Below are 21,071 nucleotides of genomic sequence, written 5' to 3'. Positions count from 1 at the left end.
TGTCGTTCCACCAGGGAGGTGAACTCCCCCACTCCCTCCCCACAAACACGCACGCGCGCGCGCGAGAGAGAGAGAATAATCAGCCGACGTGGCCTCTTCCGTCCGTCCGCGCCGCGCCCTCAGCGAGGCCTTGTGGGGATACCCAACCCCCTCCCTCGAGTGACAAGCGGCCCCTCCCTCCCGGACCACAACTCCCGACGTGCTTTGCGTCGTCGACGTCGTCAGCGTCGGGCCCGTCTTCCCGGCGTGCTCCGCGGCAGCCCGTTTTCCTCCCCCCCCTCTCCACTCCGCGTCCCCCCTCGGTTTTTTTTTTCCTTCCCGGCATGCCCCGCGCGCTGCCTCAGCCTGACTAGAATCGGGAGTCGCTGCCGTCGCCGTCGCCGCCGCTGCGAGGAGGAGAAAAAGGAGCAGGAGCAGCAGCAGCAGGCGGGGCCGTCGTCTTTCCGCCGCGCCTGAGGGGGAAAAAAAAAAAAAAATCCCGCCCTCTCCTCTTCCGCCCTTCGGGGGGGTCCCCCTCCGTGTGTGTGTGTGTGTGACGGTCGCCCCGCCCTCTCTCCCCGCGCCGCTTCCTCACCTCCCCCCCCCCCACACGCCCCCGGCCGGCCATGCCGTCTCGGGCAAGGTAATGAGCCGCAGAGCCCCGGGGTCTCGGCTGAGCGGCGCTTCGTCCTCCGGCGGCGGCAGCACCAGCAGCAGCAGCGGCAGACAACACTATCACCCGCGGAGCTGGAATGACTGGCAACCCAGGTGGGCCCACGACGCCCCCAGGCGCGGCCTAGTGTGTGTGAGGTGTGTGTGTGTGTGTGTGTGTGTGAGGCGGGGAAATAAGTAGGCCTCAGCCCCCGCCTGGTCTTACCTAGCTAGGCCCGGGGTCCCCCCCCCCGACTCCCTCCTCCTCGGGGAGCCCTGACAGCGCCGTTCCCGCCGAGGAGGAGGAGGAAGGGAAGGCGGTGGCGCCCGGTTTCTGCGGCCTTCCCCGCCACGTTCCCCGGTCGCGGTTTTTTTTTTTTTTTTTGGGGGTGGGGGGCTTCAAGGCCCCGGCCAGGCAGGCTGCCTCTTTCTTAGGGGTCTCTCCATGAAGGGGGGAGTGGGGGGAGGGCTTTTCTTCCTCACACACGCCCACCGCCGCCCCCCCTTTTTTTTCTTCCTTTGGGTGGGTTTGTTTGTGGAAAAAGGCGGGGTGGGGGTGGGGGATGAGCCGGGGTGGGGGTGGGGGGGGTGTCGTTGTTGAGGAGCCTCGTTCGCCCGGGATGTGGTGAGGGGCTTAAGCGGGGCTAGGTTTAAACCTGGTTAATGGGAGGTGCCTTGCAAGGGTTGGGGGTGGGGCATGGACATAAAATGGGGTGGTGGTGGGGGGGGGAAAGGGTGGTGGTGGTGGGGGGAAAGGGTGGTTACAAGCGGGAGGTTTTTTTTTAGGGGTTTTAAAGTTTGGTGTCTTTATTTGGCTTTATTTTTGGGGTGGGTGGGGGTGAGTTTGGCTGTGGAGGGTCCCCTGAAGCTCATTGCATTGGTTTAATTCTTCCCTTTTTTTTTTGAAAAATGTTTAATGTCCCATAATAATAACAATAATAACAATAACAATAACAATAATAATAATGCTTCTCCTTCTCCTCCTCCTTCTCCTCCTTCTCCTCCTCTTTCTTCCTCCTCCCTCCCCCTCTTCTCCCCCTCTTCTTCAAAAGGCAAGTGGACATTTTTTTTTTCTTTGAAAAGGTTTCGTTTCTTCTCATCCAAGAAACTTCTTCAGTACTGGACGGAATTGAAGAAGTTTCTTGGATGAGAAGAAGCGAAAATGTTTTCAAAGAAAAAAAAAGTTTTCAAAGAAAGAAAGAAAGAAAAACCCAAAGAGAGCCCAGTTGCCTTTTGGGGGGAAACAACAACAACAAAAAAGCGCCTTTGGGACAATTATGACTTGGGGGATTGAGGATCGCCATAGATTAGGGTTGTGATTCCTTCCTCTGTTCCTCCAAGGAATAGGTTTAAAAAGGGTTGGATTTTTCCCCCCCTCTATTGGTTTTGTTGGGTGTGGTGGTGGGAGATTGGGGGAGATATTGTCCATCGGATGAGTAGCACACTTCAACCCCTGGGAAGCTGGACAGACAGACAAGTTGTTGTTTATTGATTATGAGCCTTAGAAGTTACTTTCATTTTGTGATTATGCACCTGGGCAGGTATATTTCGAAAGTGTACGCAAGTTGGCAAAGCGGAGTTCATCAGAACTGTGTTAGAGGGTGATTTCATAAGGTTTTTCTTTCACTCTTCCTCTTCTATTCTTTTAATTAGGCCTTTTCGCAGAGTGATTGGTTCTGCAAACTTTTCTTTCCTTGTGTGGGTATATTGTACGCCGAATGAATTAATGTGCTCTTTGTGGTTCCTGTTTCCTGTTATCTACTGCGCTCTGCTTCTTTTGGGATGGGTGAGAGAAATAGGCCAGGAAAAAGCAGAAGGCATTTTTTAAAAAAACAAGACTATTACAGGGAGAGGGGAAAGTATAGGAGATTTAAATGGTTGAGAAAGATCTGTGTTTTGATTCCAACTCTAGGAAACTTCCAGCGGAGTGTAATGTTTATTGAAATGCAGCATCTTTCATATTTGTTTCTAAAAGGTAGTAAAATTTATATTCTTTTGCTGTAACAAACTATCAGCGCTATCTCCCTGGAAATATTTCTAAATATGAAATATTTAGATACGCAGAAAATATCAAACTATCAGCGCTATCTCCCTGGAAATATTTCTAAATATGAAATATTTAGATACGCAGAAAACAGCAGTGGCATTTCAGTTTTATTTTGCAGGAACTTTAATATGAATTGGGATTTTTTTTTAATTAATTGAGGCTGTTGGATAGCTTGATCCATTGGAATAATTTCACACGACTTTCATATTGCAACTTTGTTGCCTAATTGATAACTTGGTAATAGCTTTATGAGGAGGAGAAAGTCAACGTGGTGGTGTTTGTTAGATGTTAAGGCTCATTTTTTTCTTTTTTTGGAGATTCATACTTCTTTTTTTAAAAAAAATACACTACTGCAAACTTGTGATAACGTAGAAGTGCATGCCCCCGTCTGGAACAATTTGTTATATTTGTCATTTGACATGGACGTAGACAATTCAAGTGTATAAAAACAAAAACCAATTTTGCTTTGAGAGAAAATATATATAACCCCATGAACAGCTTCCGTATTATTTTAAGATCCCAGTGATTGCTTTAGCTATGCTTGTAAGCATAGCCTTGAGCTTTTTTTTTTTTTAACTATTATGTAAGAGCAGGTCCTTTTGTGATATCATGATCTACTTTTGAAAATTCCTTGATGTAGCCTGGTGACTTGCTTGTCCAAGAGACTCAAGGCCCACCTCTCCTTGGGTGCATGGAAATGGATGCTTGGGTGGGTTCAGGGAGGGAGGGAGGGGAAATCCGAAGTCTTATCTTCTAAAGGTTTGTGTTTTTTAAAGTAAGATATATTTAGTGGTCTGTTGCTTTGAACGGGTTCAGGCCGTGGTTGGCTCAAAACCCCCATGATAAGCTTGGTCTGATGTGTTAAGATCTGCATTTCGAAAGTGGGCAAGGACCCCAAATGAGCTTGATCTTGTGGGGTTTTCAGAGGGGGAAATGGGTGACTAAGGTGGTTTTGGAAAAGGATTGGTCTGATTGGTTGGCCACATGTGGTCTGTGGATTAGATCTTTTCTGCGGTTGGGTTAGAGAATTATTGGAGGACCAGGCAAACAAAGTCAGGTTTTGGTAAACTTCTTTTTGTGTGTGGGAGACTCTGGTTAGTTTCACTCACTACAGAGCCATATTACGATGTGCCTGATGTTTGATTTAATGTGTTAATGGTGAACCCAGCCATTGCAGATTCTAAAGCATTGTTACGACTTAGAATGACATGTGAATCTAACCACTGGCCAACATAATCTTGGTGTTTCCTTCTGTATGGACAATTAAAGGTATAATACTGGAGCCTTGACAAATTCTTTGGAGTTTTCTTATACACTCCAGAACTTGTTTCTAAAGTATTGTATACTTATTTATTTTATTTAGTTAGTTATTAAATTGTTTGCCATCCATCTTGCTTCGAAGTGACTCTGGACAGCTCAACAACTTTAAAAGCAATAAAACCATAAAAGTTAAATGTATTTCTGAAAACAATAAAAATAGAATTACAACCCAAAGTATACATTGATTTTTCAAACACATAAGGCTAGATTTATTTCAGATATAGAGGTTCACCATTAGAAAGCACTGGAAAATCTATGTGGATATTCAGCCTGCATTACAAGCTCACCGATCTTCCTTATTTAGTGACCACAATCAGGACCAGCAACTCAGTTAAGCAAATAAGTTGCTAAGTGAAACCGTGACTCTGCTTATTATCTGACTTCTCAACCTTGGCAAAATGTGCGAACTTTAACTGCCGGAATTCCCCAGTCAGCATTGAGATGGCTCATGCTACCTAGATATACATTTTTTTAAAAAAATCATATTTAAATGATACAGTACAATGGTGTCAAAATGATTTAAAATTGTGAAAAAAAAAAAAGAAATTGCCCCCCAAATTGGCACATTAAAAGTTAAATCATAATTAAGGCAGGTTGTTAATAAGGTAGCAGTTGGAGATGGCTAACATTTTTTTTGGAAGAAAGGTAATGAAGAACGTGTCTACTTACGCCTATAAACTAAGACTAAACGGGTGTCAATACAGCTGTTATTGTAATGCAGTTAAGAAAATCTCTGAATGCAATTTAAATTTATTAAGTTTGAAGTCATGATTGATTCAGAACCAAATCTTACTCAGAAAAATATGTATACAGTGGCAAGAAATGCAGCTCCAATTTTAATGTAAGTGCAGGATTTTCTTTTGACATTCATCTTTTTATGCTTTTTAGAATTCTGGTCCCAGCCTTCTATTTCCAGCATTGCCAGAAAGGCTTCAGATTGGAATCTGTAGGAATGTACATCAGAACTTTCTCTTTTGCACTTCATGCTATTAAAGGAAGGCTGCAGGGAACAGAATTTATTACTTGGTGCCCTTTCACTTCTCTTGTGGACTCATGCCTGCATGGTGACTTGATTGAGAACACGATTTTGGAAGGGATTTTTTTTTTTAAAAGCTTAAAATGGTAAAATTATATTTTGTCTTTGGCAAAAGTTTTGGCTTTCTCGTTGTATTTTCCAGGGGTAAGCTTTTAAAAATATACATTAATACTCCATTTGGTTTGTGATGTTCTTTAGAATTGTATATATGATAGCGCGGGGCTATCAATGAAGGAATAGATATTTCCTTGATTCCGGGTGATTATATGAATGCGTTCATGTGTTTTTCTTGGGAGCATTGGCCATGCTGAATGAGCTGCTGGGAATTCTGCCTCAGCAATACAGGTGGTCCTCGACTTACAACCATTTGTTTAATGACCATTCGAAGTAACAGTGCCACTGAACAATGTGATTTATGACCATTTTTCACACAACCATTGCAGCATCCCCACGGTCATACGATCAAAATTCAGACGCTTGGCAACTGAGTCGTATTTACGACGGTTGCAGTGTCCCGGGGTCACGTGATCCCCTTTTGCGACCTTCTGACAAGCGAAGTCCATGGGAAAGCCAGATTCACTTAACGGCTGTGTTACTAACTTAACAACTGCACTTAACAATGCTGGCAGGAAAGGTCTTAAAATGGGGCAATGCTCCCTTAACAGCTGTCTTGCTTAGCAACCAAAATGTTGGGCTCAGTTGTGGTCGTAAGTCAAGGACTTACCTGTATTTAGAGAACCATAGGTTCCCTACCCTGATTCTGATATTTCAGGTGGTGGTTTCTTTCCCTTGCTGTCTGAAACTAAACTTTGCATGTTTTGCCTCCATGACGTCCTACTGTTTCTGTTGAAATTATTTTTAAACTGACAGGATAGATATGGTAGATGGGGCTGTAGTTGAGTAACACAGCTGTTCCACCAGGTGGACACCATCAGGTGTTGTAAAAAAAGGAAAGCACTTGGGAAATGAGGTATTTAGATTTGAGATTTCGAGAAATACTCCAGCTTGTAGCTAGGCTAGTGAATTTTCCCCCCCATCATGCAGTTTAAATTGACTCATAATCTGGCTTTCATTTCTCTTCCTAGACAACTTCATAAAGCTTGTAGAACTTTCGTAGCACCTCTCCTGATTTGCTGAGTTAGAATCCGGTGGGGAAATAAAACATTTTTTGTCTTTAATTTGATTCAGCCTGTGATTTAGGATGGCTGCTTAGTAAAAGCATGCAGAAGAGTTCCTTCTGAAACATTTCAAGTATGAAATGCCTCATTCCAAGCATCTCCCGACCCCTCAGTACCCCACCCCCCCACTGCATTTTCACTGTCAAGATGAGGCATTTGAAAATGAAATGCATTTTACGTACCTTAGTAAGTTAGTCAGTGAGGTTTTGCCTACTATGTAATCACACAAGTTTGGGCTGTTAGTAAATGGCTTTATAGCTTCTTAGGAGTATTTGTTTTCCATTGTCTGTCTGCAACAGCACATGATTTTTGCAATTTTATGTGTAGGAAAACACGTGTACAGCCCCATCCGTATTTAGTTCCCTTTTAACAGGGGCTGCATTCTTGTATCATACTAAGCCATAATATGTCTTGGCGTAGTATGTTGTATGAACCTAGGCAGTTGACTGATCTATAATGGTTTAGTTTAGTGGTGTGTGTAGATTATATGTGACAGGTCCTGCAATTGCACTGTTTTATATGAAAAAAAGACGACTTTAGACTTTTAATTAAATACTCTACTTTTATGGAGATTAAACAAATCCTCAGAATAAATAAAAACATGTCAATTGCATGATGACTCAGTTTGTATGATGCCAAAATACGCTAGAGCCCTACATTATATTAATATTAAGTTATGGTTTATTTTAACCTCTCCCCCCCCCCCCCCAATAAGCCACTGTTACTGATTTGTATGGTCATCTGAACCAAACACATCTATTGGCATAATGTGTAATACTGTCCTATGCATAGCATTCAGAAATTCTCATTCAGTTTCAGGATTATTAGCAAGGTGTGGCTGCAACTGGAAACGTTAGCTGCCTACTATTTCTGTCTGTTGGGTATATTGAGACAAAATGAGGGGTTTGAAACGTTTAGTATTTCCACACCTCTTGAAAGCGATAGCTGTATTGGCTTTTGTTTTGTCATCCATCCACTCCTTCCCAATAATCTGGGTTCATCATCATCACCACCACCATCATTGCTTGATTAAGGCAGCTTTATGTGTTAGCTATTTTTGATTCCAAAAGCCATTTTGTTTACTAAAGAAGCGTATAAAAGTCATGCTCACTTCATATTAATGTTAGTTTTTTTTTTTTACTGAGATATGGGATACACGTGCATTATAGTGCGTGACCTACATTTTATGGGTTTTAATATTTGAAAATTAATAGATCTGTGTGTTCTCTCACACCACTCCCCGAGCAACTGTTTATTTATGCATGACATAGTTTGATCTTGTGATGTGTTAACTTGGAATGGCATGGAAAAAAATATGTATTGTGCATTTTTCAGAAACCAGTATGCAGAGAATGTTTGGGTATGTGTACTTTTATAGTAGAATAAAAGAAGGAAAGTTAAAAGTGGTTCTTTATTTATTCGTTATGCTACTCATAATAAGAAAACGTTCGTGCACGGTTTTAAAATGGAATTCTGTAATGCTTCTGTATCCGTGTTATCAAGTCCCAGGGGATCATGGGCATACGAACTACAAAGCCCTGGCTGAAAGCTGTCAGAATATTCAGTGATGTTTGCTAGTTTGTCTGTAGAGTTGTGTACATTTCTGCTGACGTCAGTGTAGATACAAGCTAGTATGTAAACAGCTCTGCTTCTTTCTTGGAAAATGACCCAGTGTGGCTATTTAATAATGTACCTGCCTCGTATCTTTGCACAGTGATCTTGTTCACACCATGGGCACAATGAACCAAAAGAGGATGTGTTTTAACCCTCAATGTAATAATATAGCATCTTTTCCCTCTCTGCATGGTGCTTGTCACAATGGGATGTTCTGAACCTGCTCTTGTTGAATTGTTCTCTGCAGTGGGTGTGAGAAAAGATTGCAGAGGAAAGAGTGTTTAGTATAAATGCTGGGAACCCTGAATCCATATTTGAGAAGGAGCTCCGATGAACTTTCTAAGAAGGAGACACCTTCTAGTTTTATTCTGCTCGTGGTACATTTGCTTCTTAATGCATAGAAGAGCTCTTGATGCTAATCTTTGTGGCCAAAATTAAAAATACCATCGTCTTGGCTCAGGGGTTCTTTCTTGGCTTGTGCAGGTGGCAATCAACCATTGGTTTTGTCCATCTTAGGACATTATGAAGAACTAATATCAATCAGTTATCTCGAAGGAAAGTTCGTGAGTTCTAATTTGTAACTCATTTATTTTATTTGTCATTTTATTCAGCCTTTTTGGTTTAGATATGTTTAATGTTGTAAGCCTCCCACATTTGCCTTGTGGTGAGATGAGCAGCAAATGAATGAATGAATGAACGAACGAACGAATGACATTAGATATTCTGAATGTAAACCAACTCTAGGGGCCAAGGTTTGAAAGCACCTCACAGATTTTTTTCTTCTTGCAGAAGTGACAATCAATCAGCTGACCAAGAGAATTTAAAATACTCTTCATCCAGAGACCGGAGTAGTTCTTCCTCCTATGGATTACAACCTTCAAATTCAACGGTGGTGTCTCGACATAGACATGATGATATCAGAGTCTCCACTGACCTCCAGAATGAAGAAAAAGGTATAAAGATGATCTTATTTGATATGAAACAGTTACGGCTGTAAAAGAAATGAGTTAGTCTAGATCAAGGGTTTTCAAATTTGGCAACATTAAGACCTGTGGACTTCAACTCCCAGAATTCCTCACTCAGCCATGCTGGCTGAGGAAATCTGGGAGTTGAAGTCCCCGAGTCTTAAACTTGCCAAGTTTGGAGACTCCTGGTCTAGATACTTCATGGCTGTCACCAATCCTCTGGTTAGTTTTTATTGGAATTACTATTGTGCTATGTTGCATTTTGTTATAGATGGAGTAATTGAACCATCACATCTGTGTTAATTAGAAAAATGATTTTTATAGGTAGAAACCTTTTTTTAAATAGCGAGGTATAAGGAATATTGAAATACTGACCACTTTCTGTCCTGGCTTGTTTCCTGGAGGAGGAGGTGTAAAATATTTTTAATTTGGGAGCAGGAGAAATGATTGGCCAGATATGATGACAGCTTCTTGCAACATCAGGAACTAGTGTTATTGGTCAATGGGGGTCTTTTACCCCCCACCCCCCAAAACATTGTCATCTTCTGCTTTAGGATATGGTGCAATTTCCAAGTGATTCTAATGCTTTCCTTAAAAAAACTGGTTTTAATTCCAGGTGGCTACAGTGTCAATGGAGGATCTGGGGAAAATACTTATGGTCGGAAGTCGTTGGGGCAAGAGCTGAGAGTTAACAATGTGACCAATTCTGATTTTACCAGTGTTCAGCATGGGAATCGTGCTTTAGTCACAAAAGACATGAGGAAAACACAGGGTAAGAACTGAGTGTGCCAGTAGAAAAGTGGGCTGTTGCTTTGAGCTGGTTTTATTATTATAGTAACCATAGGAAATGTCTCCTAAAATTAGAACCATGTTCAAGGGCTTGAAAATATGAAATTCTAATACTGGGTATAATTACACTACGGTTTATTTTAAATCAAGTGAACTGTTGCCCTGAGAACATTGTAATAAAAGGGTTTCTTTCTTTCTTTTTAAATTGGGGTGGCCCTTTTTACGGGTTTTGGTTCCTTTCTGAGCAAAAGTCGTACAGCATAGTTGGTTGAAGCTGTTTACCATTAATTGTGACAAAGTTAAACTAAATGTAGCCGATCTATTTTCATGGGAATGGATTGTTTATTATTATGGGGATCGGTCTGATTCTGGGAGAGAAGGACATGCGTGTGTGCCATTATCTCAATTTCTAGAGCGATCATTGTCTTACTCTGATGAGTCTCGACTGTCAAATCTTCTTCGGAGGATTACTCGGGAAGATGACAGAGATCGAAGACTGACTACTGTAAAGCAACTGAAAGAGTTTATTCAGCAACCAGAGAACAAACTGGTTAAGTATTGTTATATATGGCTTTTTTTTTTCCTTGACGTAAGGGCTCCTTTGCTTTAAGCTTGACTTCATGCAAAGGATCATCCAGGTTTCTACATAACAAGACTATGTTACTTTCATCTTTTTTCCCTTTTCTCCTTCTTGGGTAGCCTTTGTGTTTTAAGATAGGCCTTGATTTGAGACCATCATTTCCATTGCTAACCAAGGTGGTTGTAAAGTGAGCTGTGCTTAATTTTACGCCCGTTTTGGCCACAGTTGTTAAGCAAATCATTGCAGTTAACTCATGCGATCATTAACTGAATCTGGCTTTCCCCCCATTGGCTTGTCAGAAGTCAGCTGGGAAGGTCACAAATGGCGATCACATGACCCCCAGGATGCTGCAACCATCCTAAAGGACATTTGTCAAGTGCCTAAATTTTGATTGATTGGACCATGTGAATTCTGCAAGAGTCATAAGCGCAAGAACCAGTCATAAGTGCACTTTTCTCAGTACTGTTATAACTTTGAATGGTGGCTAAATGAATGGTTATAAGGACTGCTTATAGTTCCTTTTGTCTCTATATATATTTTTTTAAGTGAGAGACAAGAATTCTATATTTATCCTCCAGCTTACATAAAAAGATGCTGACATGCTAAAGAGAGAAGGGAAGTGGAGGGGAAAAAAAGCTGGACCTATTAACGCTGAAGGCCAAAACAAGCTCATCTCTCATAAGCAAGCATTTATATTCTGTTCAGGCCAGACTGAGCTCCCCTGGCCAGCGGTTGAGTTCATGTAGCATCTGATGGCCAGTTGGACCAGTGGATAGGAAAATAAATGGTAGTAGCAGTTGCCATGAAAGAAGCCTGCATGTCTGTGCAGATTTTCAGCCGTCCAGGTCATAGCTTGTCTCAAAGGCGCTTTTATTTTTTTCCTTCAAAAGGCGACTGGATTGGGGTTTTTTTTTCCCTTGAGGAAGAAGAAGAAAACGTTTCACTTCTCATCCAAGAAGGTTCATTAGTTCTAAAGGTGGGGTGGGGGGAATGAAGCTTCTTAGACGAGAAGCAAAACATCTTCTTCCTCAACAACAACAAAAGTCCAGTTTCCTTTTGAAAAAAAAAATCACACCTTTGAGAAGACAGCCTGAATTTGCTTTGCAGTCACCCTGTTAGTGAAACTTTTCTGTGTTGACTCTTACAGGTACTTGTTAAACAACTGGATAATATCTTGACTGCCATACATGATGTGCTTAATGAAAGGTAAGTTGGAATAAGACAGCTTTGAAAGAATGATCATTTATATTGATTGTTTCCTAGTATGATTCGATGGCTTATTTGTACCCTATGACTATCATTAAGTGGTGTACCTTATGATTCTTGATGAATGTATCTTGTCTTTTTATGTACACTGAGAGCGTATGCACCAAAGACAAATTCCTTGTGTGTCCAATCACGCTTGGCCAATAAAGTATTGTATTGTATTGTATTGTATTTCTGATTCGGGTCCATCTGGGAATGGACAGCTCCGGAGATCTCTGCAAGCGTTCTGTTTCCCTTTCGGAGCGTGCCAACAGATGGCTTGGCAGCTTCCGGAAAGAAAATCCTCCAACCTGGAAGTCACTCAAGCTATTCTGGGGGGTAATCTGGCCCCGAAACAAGCCAATTTAGGGGATCATCTGAAAGCTGCCAAGCTGCGCTGTCCCCAAATGACATGATCCACAGGGGGCGGAATGTTCTGGCATTACCCTAAAAAGATCAATGAATTCTGCGCCTCCTTTTAGCCTCAGTGATGAGGAAAGGAGTGGTCAGAAAGCATCAAGAAAAGCTCTTGCCTCTTATCCGATTGCTCAGAGGGCTTGGTACAAACCATCAGCAGAAAAACGGCTTCTGAAACCCGCCACTCCTTAAGTTTATTTAATGTCCTCCTGCTTCGAAGGTGTTTGTTGAACTGAGGGGCAAGGATGGGAGTAGAAACATACAGGGAGTCCTTGACTTATGGCCACAATCGAGCCCAACCTTTCCATGGCTAGTTAAGTGAATCCACACCCCGTTGTACAGCTTTTTTTTTTTTTTGCCACTTTAGCCATCAGTGAATCACTGCCGTTGTTATGTGAATCATGCAGTCATTAAGTGAATCTGGCTTCCCCCCAATTAACTTTGCTTGTCAGAAGCTGGCTGGGAAGGTTGCAAATGACGATCACATGACTCCAGGACAGGGCAACAGTCACACGTATATGCCAGTTGCCAAGCGCCCAAATTTTGATCGCGTGACCGGGGGGTTTGCTGTAGTGGTAAGTGTGAAAACTGGTCACAAGTCGCTTTTTTAATGCCATTGTAGCTTTGAGCGGTCACTAAACAAATGGTTATAAGTCGAGGACTACCTTTATGTATAAATGGGAATTTACTCCTGTGCGAATGAGATGCTGACTTGAATGTGTGAATCCTTGTAGTTTTTGTGTCTACCGTTTTTCACAAACTAACCTTCAGGAGCTCTAACGATCAGTTCCCTGCCATTTTAATTCCAGGCTTGTCACTGGTTGAGATGCTATATTTCATAACCAACTGTCTTTTTTTCCCCTTCCTCTTCATAAATGCAGTAGCAAATTGCTTCAAGAATTGAGACAGGAAGGGGCTTGCTGTCTTGGCCTTCTTTGCGCTTCTTTGAGCTACGAAGCTGAGAAGATCTTTAAATGGATTTTTAGCAAATTTAGTTCCTCCACTAAAGATGAAGTTAAACTGCTTTATTTGTGTGCAAGTTACAAGGCATTGGAGACTGTGGGCGAGAAGAAAGCCTTTTCATCCGTAATGCAAGTAAGAATAAAATCGGAGACTATTTTGCTTTTCATAAAAAGATTTAAGTCCCAGCTTGTGTCTAAGTAAAAGTTTGTTTGGCTAGTGACATGCAAATGAATGAGAAATTATCAGTCAATGGGAATTATTCTCTTTCTCTCTCTCTCTCTCTCTCTCTCTCTCTCTCTCTCTCTCTCTCTCTCTCTCTCTCTCTCTCTGTGTGTGTGTGTGTGTGTGTCCATCCATCCGTCCATCTCTGTCTCTCTGTCTCTCTCTCTATCCATGTCTGTCTGTCTAGAGACATGGAATAGAGTGTATCAAAAGTACAGGCTCAAAATGAAAAAAAGGGCAGCTCATTCTAACTTTGCAAGCAGCTTTTCCGAAATCCTTGCTGCTGACAATTACAGTTTTGTTCTTCTTAGTGGATTGAATGACTTTCGTGAATTATACAATAAATGCTGCATTCATCTCCCAATTTATTTAATTGCTTTTTGGATAGTTGTAGCCATGTTTGTTTTACACGTATTTACAGAACTGTGTTTTTTTTTCTCCCTCTCTCAAAGCTCGTCATGACTAGCCTGCAGTCTATCCTAGAGAATGTGGATACCCCCGAATTGCTGTGTAAATGTGTCAAGTGCATCCTTCTTGTGTCTCGTTGTTATCCTCACATTTTCAGCACGAATTTTAGGGTAAGAGCCTTGCCTTCTCTTTATGCCTTACGGGCTCCATTATGTGTTCCAGGTGGATTAATTTTTGTGTATTGCTTTCCAAGGACACAGTTGACATATTAGTTGGGTGGCATATTGATCACACTCAAAAACCTTCTCTGACCCAGCAAGTTTCAGGTAAGCTTGAAAAATAAAATAACTTTATGAGATGCCCTGTAATGTGCTCTGATTTCCTTGTTGGGCGATCAAGAGTTATTTCTCATATATGCTTTACATCAAGTTAGTGCATGCAAAGGAAATGCTGTTACTTGCAAGGTTTCAGTTAAACATTTCAGCTTATTGAAAAACAAATCTGGCTACACTAAATTTCATTTTGATCAGAATCCTACCTGCTTTTCTTCCTCCATCCCCCTTCCCTTCCCTTCCCTTCCCTTCCCTTCCTCTTGAATAGTTATAATAGGTGTAACATTGATTTCTAAAGCTGTTGCCTACCAAAATCATAATTTAGGTTGTTTATACCAATATAGAGACTGTCAACTACCCTGTTTTCCCGAAAATAGGACATCCCCTGATAATAAGCCCCATCAGGCTTTTGAGTGCATATGCTAAAATAAGCCCTCCTTGAAAATATTTAAAAGCATGTGCAGCCGGTCCCCACCATTTCCTTTGGTTAGGGTTAGGGAGACAGAGATTGAAATCAGGTAAGGCAGCAAGAGGAGCCCTGTCTTGCTCCACGCGCCCCAAAATAATAAGACCTCCCTGAAAATAAGGCCAAGCGCTTATTTCGGGGTTCAAAAACATATTTTATTTATTTTATTTATTCTATTTTATTTTAAATTTATTTACCGCACCTTCTCCCAAGGGACTCAGGGCGGTGTACAGCCAGATAAAAACATACAATACAAACATTAAGAACAATCAAAAGAATATATATTAATTTGGCCCCAGTTTAAAATGATAAACCAATTAAAAATTTAAAATTTAAAAATATGTTAAGCCATATAAAATATAAGGCAGGGTCTTATTTTCGGGGAAACACGGTAAAATGTGACTAGTAATTATTTTTTTCTGCAGTCATTCACACACGATGCATGGTTTTATTAGCTAGCGCTGGTAGTTTTGTTTGCTTAATTTTTATGCCGCTTTATTTTTTTAGATGAACCAGATATACCTTTAACCTGACCATGTTTTTCATTGCTCCGGCCCTTTCTACAGGATGGTTACAGAGTCTGGAACCATTTTGGGTAGCCGACCTGGCCTTTTCTACCACACTCCTGGGTCAGTTTCTAGAGGATATGGAAGCTTATGCTGAGGTAATGAGGCCATCAGTCTTGAATCGGAAATAAATGCTTGGGGGGAAAAGTGAGATACTTTCTAGGGAGTAACTCGGGTTCTTACCTGTGTCTCTGTTGGAAAGTTTTATGAATACTGTGAACACTGTAGCTAATTCCCTGAAGGATCTTCTTTCACTCTTAAAGGGCTCTCCTCTTCTATACCCCTTTATGTCATGTCCCAAGGCTGCTTTTCCAAAAGGCTTTTCTTGGATTTTTTTCCCCTTGAAAACATTTTGCTTCTCATCCAAGAAGCTTCTTCAGTTCTGAGATTCATGGATGAGAAGCAAAACATCTTCGGGGGTGGGGGGAAGTCCAGTTGCCTTTTGGAAAAGCACCTTTGGCACAATCATGCCCTGGACCAGGGGTCAGCAATCTGTGGCTCTGGAGCCTCATGCGGCTCTTTTGTGGCTCCCTGTTGCTGGTTGGTGCCACAATTTTGAGAGGACCTTCCAGTTGGTGGTGGTGGGGGAAGCACAGTGCACCAAGAGGAGACTCTATGGCAAGGGGCGGGTTTTCCGGTTGGTTCCAAAATAGGACTTTCGGTTAGGACAGGTAGAGGAAAAAGGACACCGCGCTAGGAGGAGACTCTGGTGGGGAAACCGGACTTCTGGTCGGCTCCAGAATTGAATGGGGGGTTTCCGATTAGGACCTTTGTGACTCCCAGTGTTTTCTTTTCTGTGGGAAATTGGTCCAAGTGGCTCTTTTGAGTGTTTAAAGTTGCCGACCCCTGTCCTGGACGATTGAAAATCTCCATAGACCTTTTCTATCATGAATTATCTGCTGTTATGGTTGCTTTGTTCCTTAAATGTACCTGCAAGATTAATTTAAACGAGTGTTTCTCAACCATGGCAACTTGAACTTGCTGGCTGGGAATTCTGGGAGTTGAAGTCTCGGACAAAACCGAGAAACAATTCTTTGAACACACCCTTGCTAAACTCCTGCAGAATTTAAATGCATCACTAAAATCTGTAGGGGTTTTACTGACATGAAAAGAAACGTGTGTAAGCAGGGAGATTTGAAGACTAAGTATCCCTGCAATTCTGAGCACAACCTCAACGAGGACCGGCGTCTTTATATATTTCTTCATGTAGGACCTCGGCCACGTCGCTTCCGGAGAGTCCGTTGATGAAGATATTCCTCCTCCTTCCGTTTCGTTGCCCAAACTGGCAGCTCTGCTTCGTGTGTTCAGCACAGTAGTGAGGAGTATTGGGGAGCGGTTCAGTCCCATCAGAGGGCCGCCGATTACTGAAGGATATGTAACCGATGTAAGTCTCTCTCAGGTGGTTGAGCAGTTTCATTGGCCAATCACGCCAAGCTAATCTAAACATTAAATAATTGTGACTTCGGTGTTCCGTTTTCCGGTGTAAAAAAACTTGAAAAATGTGTTGCTTTCATCTAACACACCTCATTGTGTATATGTAGCTCTCAACATGACTTTTCAAAGTTGCAACAGACTGACCTTGGGGCTACTTCTGACGGATGGAAAATTCCAAAGGTCCGCCCCCTTCCAAGTCACATGACTGAGCTTTGGGCCTCATTTACGATTGTTGGTAGCATCCCACAATCATGTGACCACATTTTAAGACACGTCTGCTTTTCTACACAATTACGCCCATAGTGAACCATTGGTTTGCTTAACAACCACGGCGTTTGCTTAATGACTGCCACAACAATATCTTCTAGGGCACCTCGCTCGTGAACTTTGGTATCTCTAGCAATTACCGTAATTTTCAGAATATAAGACATCCCACCCACCCCACCCACCCCCCCAAAAAAGAGGTTGAAAATTTGGGTGTATCTTATACACCGAATGTAGCCAAAAACGTGCACGGGCACGGAGGTGGTGATGGTTTGTGGCAATCCCTGCAGCCTGGAACAGCTGATTCAGGGTATTCCAGGAGGCCAGTCCACCCACTGAATTAGGCTGCAATAATGTGCTGAAGCTGACCTGGCTGTTTGCTATTTGCTGCAAGGACGTGTCAGAGTTTGCAGCAGCAATCACATCCAGCAAGCACACACAAGTAACTGATTCAGCAGGATTCAATAACTTCTCTTTATATATAATATAACACATGAAGTAAATATACAATACCGAAAGCATGTTTTCCAACGTGGTAGTAAATACAAGCAAAACACAAGCAGAGGAGAGGAGTTTCAGTTTTAGTTTCAGAGCAACATGCAGCTTTAGTACAGAATAGTTGAGCTAAGACACGCCCAGGCTTCTTGCTGTCTCCTTGTTGCTCTCACAGCAAATACTGTTTCAGTTTCCAAACAGCCCTCAACTTTCTCACACACTGACAGGATGCTAGCCAGATGAATACTGATGGATGCTGGTAGGCAGAGGCAGATTTTTTTCCCCTTATTTTTCTCCCCAAAAACTAAGGTGCGTCTTATACTCCGGAGTGTCTTATACTCTGAAAAATATGATAAAACATCTTTATTTTGCTGGGATCAGCTTACCTTGTGAGATAGAGCTTTAGTTGCCTCTATGGTAACTTACACATATGGTGCATATTAACAAAAAAATTGAATATGCTTGATTAAAATACTTCAGACGGACAGCATGAGTTCAAAGGGGTGACAGTGTACTTTCACTGTAACTAAATTCTCTTTTTTTTTTTCCTCCTTCAGGTTTTGTACAGAGTAATGAGGTGTGTGACAGCCGCCAACCAGGTCTTTTTTTCTGAGGCGGTATTGACTGCTGCCAATGAGTGTGTCGGTGTCCTGCTTGGCAGTCTGGATCCCAGCATGAATATACATTGCGATATGATCATCACTTATGGATTAGATCAACTTGAAAATTGTCAGATTTGTGGTACTGATTATATCATCTCGGTGTTGAACTTATTGATGCTGGTACATACAATCCTCATAATATCTGCATTTAATGATAACAGTTTTGTTCATTTAAAAAAATGTAAGGCCACAAGTGATTAAAAAAAAAAGTAAATTGGAAACCTAAAGTTAATCCTTTGGCTTTGTTTGAGTTTTAAGGGATACATGTTTTGGCCTTAAACAAATTAGTGTTTGCTATCTATTAAAAAATCAGGATGAACAATTCCTTTAGCATGTACTGTAAATGCTGTACAAATTATGGTCTCTACATAATAAACAATATATTTTCTTACTGGATATAATAACACTAAGAAGAAGACCAGTTGGGAATATGTATTAAATATGCTTTGCTATAGTTTGATGCCAGTAATTGTTCTTGAATTACATTTCAGAGCTCCTTCATAACTATTTGTAGGGCTTGTCAAGTATTTTTTAAAGAATTGGTAAGCCTAGTAGAAATCTTTTCCTGCTACTAATAAGCAGTAGAAAATAAGGGAGCAAATGAGAGGGCTGCTTTGGATTTTCCACCCAGGAAAAGTGGCATAAAACTACTAACTTTCATAGTTTTAATTCCAACTTTTCTGGACCTCATCCCATATTTAAGAGGTTCCTAAGGGGGTGTGCGTAAGTGCCTATCGTGCCTGTCACATTTTAGTTTTTACATTTAGTTCATTCAATTTTGTAATTTTTGTTTGATGAATAAATAAACACACTGGTTAAATAGGAAACAAATATTTCAAACAATTCATGATCCATGTTTTAAGTCAAAGTGAAAATTTACTCACGTAATACTAAAGCCCCTTTTTGTTTTGCCTAGATCGTTGAACAAATAAATACAAAACTTCCATCATCATTTATAGAGAAATTGTTTATACCAGAATCGAAGCTTCTTACACTCCGCTACCATAAGGAAAAAGAGGTAAGCAGCAAATTAAATTTCACGCCACGTGAAATGAAACCTTAGAAGATTTTGTTTTAAGAATAACCTTTACATTAAGAGAACACCTCTATCATTTTATTCTTGCATCAGCAAATCAGCCTCACCTGAGACATCACACCTAGCTATAGAGAAGGAAACTAAACTGTGGCTTGAAGTATGTCTTGAATCAGCGTGAGTTACAGGAAACGTTTAAGGGGCAGGAGCCTTCCTGACATGTTGTAATTTTCTGTTTTCAAGGTGGTTGCTGCCGCACACGCTGTATATCAAGCAGTGCTAAGCTTAAAGAACATTCCCGTTTTGGAAACAGCCTACAAGTTGATTCTGGGCGAAATGGCATGCGCCTTGAACAGCCTCCTTTGCAGCCTGCAGCTTCCCCAAGCTTGTTCGGAAATTCTCCACGATGCTTTCAAGAACCACATTTTTGAAGTGGCCAATGCAAAGTTTGTTGTCATATTTGATCTCAGTGCGCTGACTACAATTGGAAATGCCAAAAATTCGTTGATTGGGGTGAGTTATCTCTGCCGTTGGGGTACGAATGATTTTTGTGTTTCCAAAGTGATGTGGCTGTGGAAAACGTAAAGCAGCCTTGCACCCGTTGTGCAAAGTAAATGTACCTTTGTGGGACCTTGGAGGTCTTCTAGTCCAACCCTCTGTTCAAGCAGGAGACCCTGTATCATTTCAGACAAGTGACAGTCCTGTCTTTTCTTAAAAACCTCCAGTGATGGAGCACCCATTACTTGTGGAGGCAACTTCTGTTCCACTGGTTAATTGTCCTCACTGTTAGGAAGTTTCTCCTTAACTCCAGGTTGCTTCTCTCCTTGATTAGTTTTTATCCATTGTTTCTTGTCCTGCCCTCTGGGGCTTTGGAAAATATGTTGACCCCCCCTCTTTGTGGCAGCCCCTCAGATACTGGAATGCTGCTATCCTGTCCCCCCAATCCTCGTTTTCTCTAGACTAGCCAAACCCAAATCCTGCAACTGTTCTTCATATGTTTTAATCTCCAGGCCTTTAATTCTAAAGTTATTTAGAACTAGTTTAGAAAGAAGTCCATTTATTTATCTTAAGCTCTGCAATAGTTAGCAGTGAATGCATGGCTCTAAAATAACTACAGGTCTTTATTCACACACAAAAAAGAAAAAGTAACTTTTATTTATTTTTAGAAGCCCTTCAGTGAGTAGGTCTTGTATTTTCTAGGTACGTCTTTGTATTGGTATGTTTCCCTTTGCACTGGAAATACAGAAAAAAAATTGCCTCCGGTGCTCTCAATGTACATGCAAAGCAACAGAACAATGATATCATCATAACACCAATAAAAGGGGGAGTAAAGAATAAATAAATACTACAGCCACATTACATGGGTAAATACACGTAGTCATTAGACAGTACTGTGAGAATTAGGTATTCAGAAGAGTGATGGTCTGAGTGAAAAAACTATCTCTGTTGTTTTGGCTTTTAAAAAAAAAAAATGTATAAACTATCCAGGTTCATCTCTGCCCTGCCCTTATATCACAGTTTGTAAGATATTTCTCATGACTGCTCTAGCCTTTGTCTCTATTTATTATCGGAAAGGGTTTTAGAAAAATCTTAACTCTGTATTTTGTCATTTTCAACCCTAATTCTGGTAGGAACATACAGTGGTACCTTGGTACTCAACTGCTTTGAAACTCGTCGATTTTGGTACTCAATGCATTTTGACACATTTTGTCCCGGTTCTCATCGTTTGTTTGGTACTCAATGCACAAGCTCTACAACTTGTCATCGGCTGCCTTGTGGCTTACTGCATTATTCCTTGTGGGGAAAATTTTGTTTGGTACTCATTGTTTTTGGTGCTCATCATGCCTCCCGGAACCAATTAACGATGACTACCGAGGTACCACTGTAATTTCAATTTATGCTTTACACTCTACCACGGCTTGTTTTTCAGATGTGGGCTCTGTCCCCGACGGTCTTCGCTTTGCTAAGCAAGAATTTGATGGTTGCCCACGGTGATATAGCCGTTCACTTTCCAGCCGTCCAGTATGCAGTGCTGTACACCCTGTATTCACACTGCACCAGGTGCGAAGGGCTTCGTTCTTTAAATAGGAAACTGTGGTACTTACATCAGTTTACAAACAATTTCGATTTTTGTTCTCCTAGCGGGAGATCCTGCTGGACTCTTAAAACAATCCTTGCTGTAGAGTAGAATTCTTTATTGGCCAAGTGTGATTGGACACACAAGGAATTTGTCTTTGGTGCATATGCTCTCAGGGTACATAAGGAGGTTAAAATACATCGAGAATAAAAAGATACAACACTTAGTGATAGTCAAGGTTACTAATAAGCTATCAAATCGTACTAGGAGACAAATAAAAACAATATAAATTGAAAGATACAAGCAACATGATTATAGTCATAAGTGG

The 21,071-nt window shown here is 41.4% G+C and overlaps 1 protein-coding gene across 1 annotated transcript in view; it reads left to right on the top strand.

Moving 5' to 3' along the window:
• The first annotated feature begins 246 nt into the window (after positions 1-246).
• SMG1 (SMG1 nonsense mediated mRNA decay associated PI3K related kinase) overlaps positions 247-21,071 on the top strand; it is a 69,463-nt gene continuing 48,638 nt past the window's right edge. Inside the window, exons 1-14 of the mRNA XM_034426234.3 lie at positions 247-747; positions 8,615-8,778; positions 9,407-9,562; positions 9,993-10,129; positions 11,307-11,365; positions 12,703-12,916; positions 13,459-13,584; positions 13,668-13,740; positions 14,779-14,876; positions 15,989-16,162; positions 17,529-17,753; positions 18,550-18,651; positions 18,910-19,179; positions 20,597-20,727. Of these exons, the coding sequence (XP_034282125.2) occupies positions 626-747; positions 8,615-8,778; positions 9,407-9,562; positions 9,993-10,129; positions 11,307-11,365; positions 12,703-12,916; positions 13,459-13,584; positions 13,668-13,740; positions 14,779-14,876; positions 15,989-16,162; positions 17,529-17,753; positions 18,550-18,651; positions 18,910-19,179; positions 20,597-20,727 (2,051 nt within the window). The 5' untranslated portion in view covers positions 247-625. The remainder of the gene's footprint in view (positions 748-8,614; positions 8,779-9,406; positions 9,563-9,992; positions 10,130-11,306; positions 11,366-12,702; positions 12,917-13,458; positions 13,585-13,667; positions 13,741-14,778; positions 14,877-15,988; positions 16,163-17,528; positions 17,754-18,549; positions 18,652-18,909; positions 19,180-20,596; positions 20,728-21,071) is intronic.

Source organism: Pantherophis guttatus, chromosome 14 (genome assembly GCF_059756535.1).
Source record: "Pantherophis guttatus breed Tessera chromosome 14, ASM5975653v1, whole genome shotgun sequence".
NCBI classification, from domain to species: Eukaryota; Metazoa; Chordata; class Lepidosauria; order Squamata; family Colubridae; genus Pantherophis; species Pantherophis guttatus.
The sequence above is the reverse complement of the archived record's forward strand: the minus strand, read 5'-3'. Positions and strand labels throughout refer to the sequence as shown.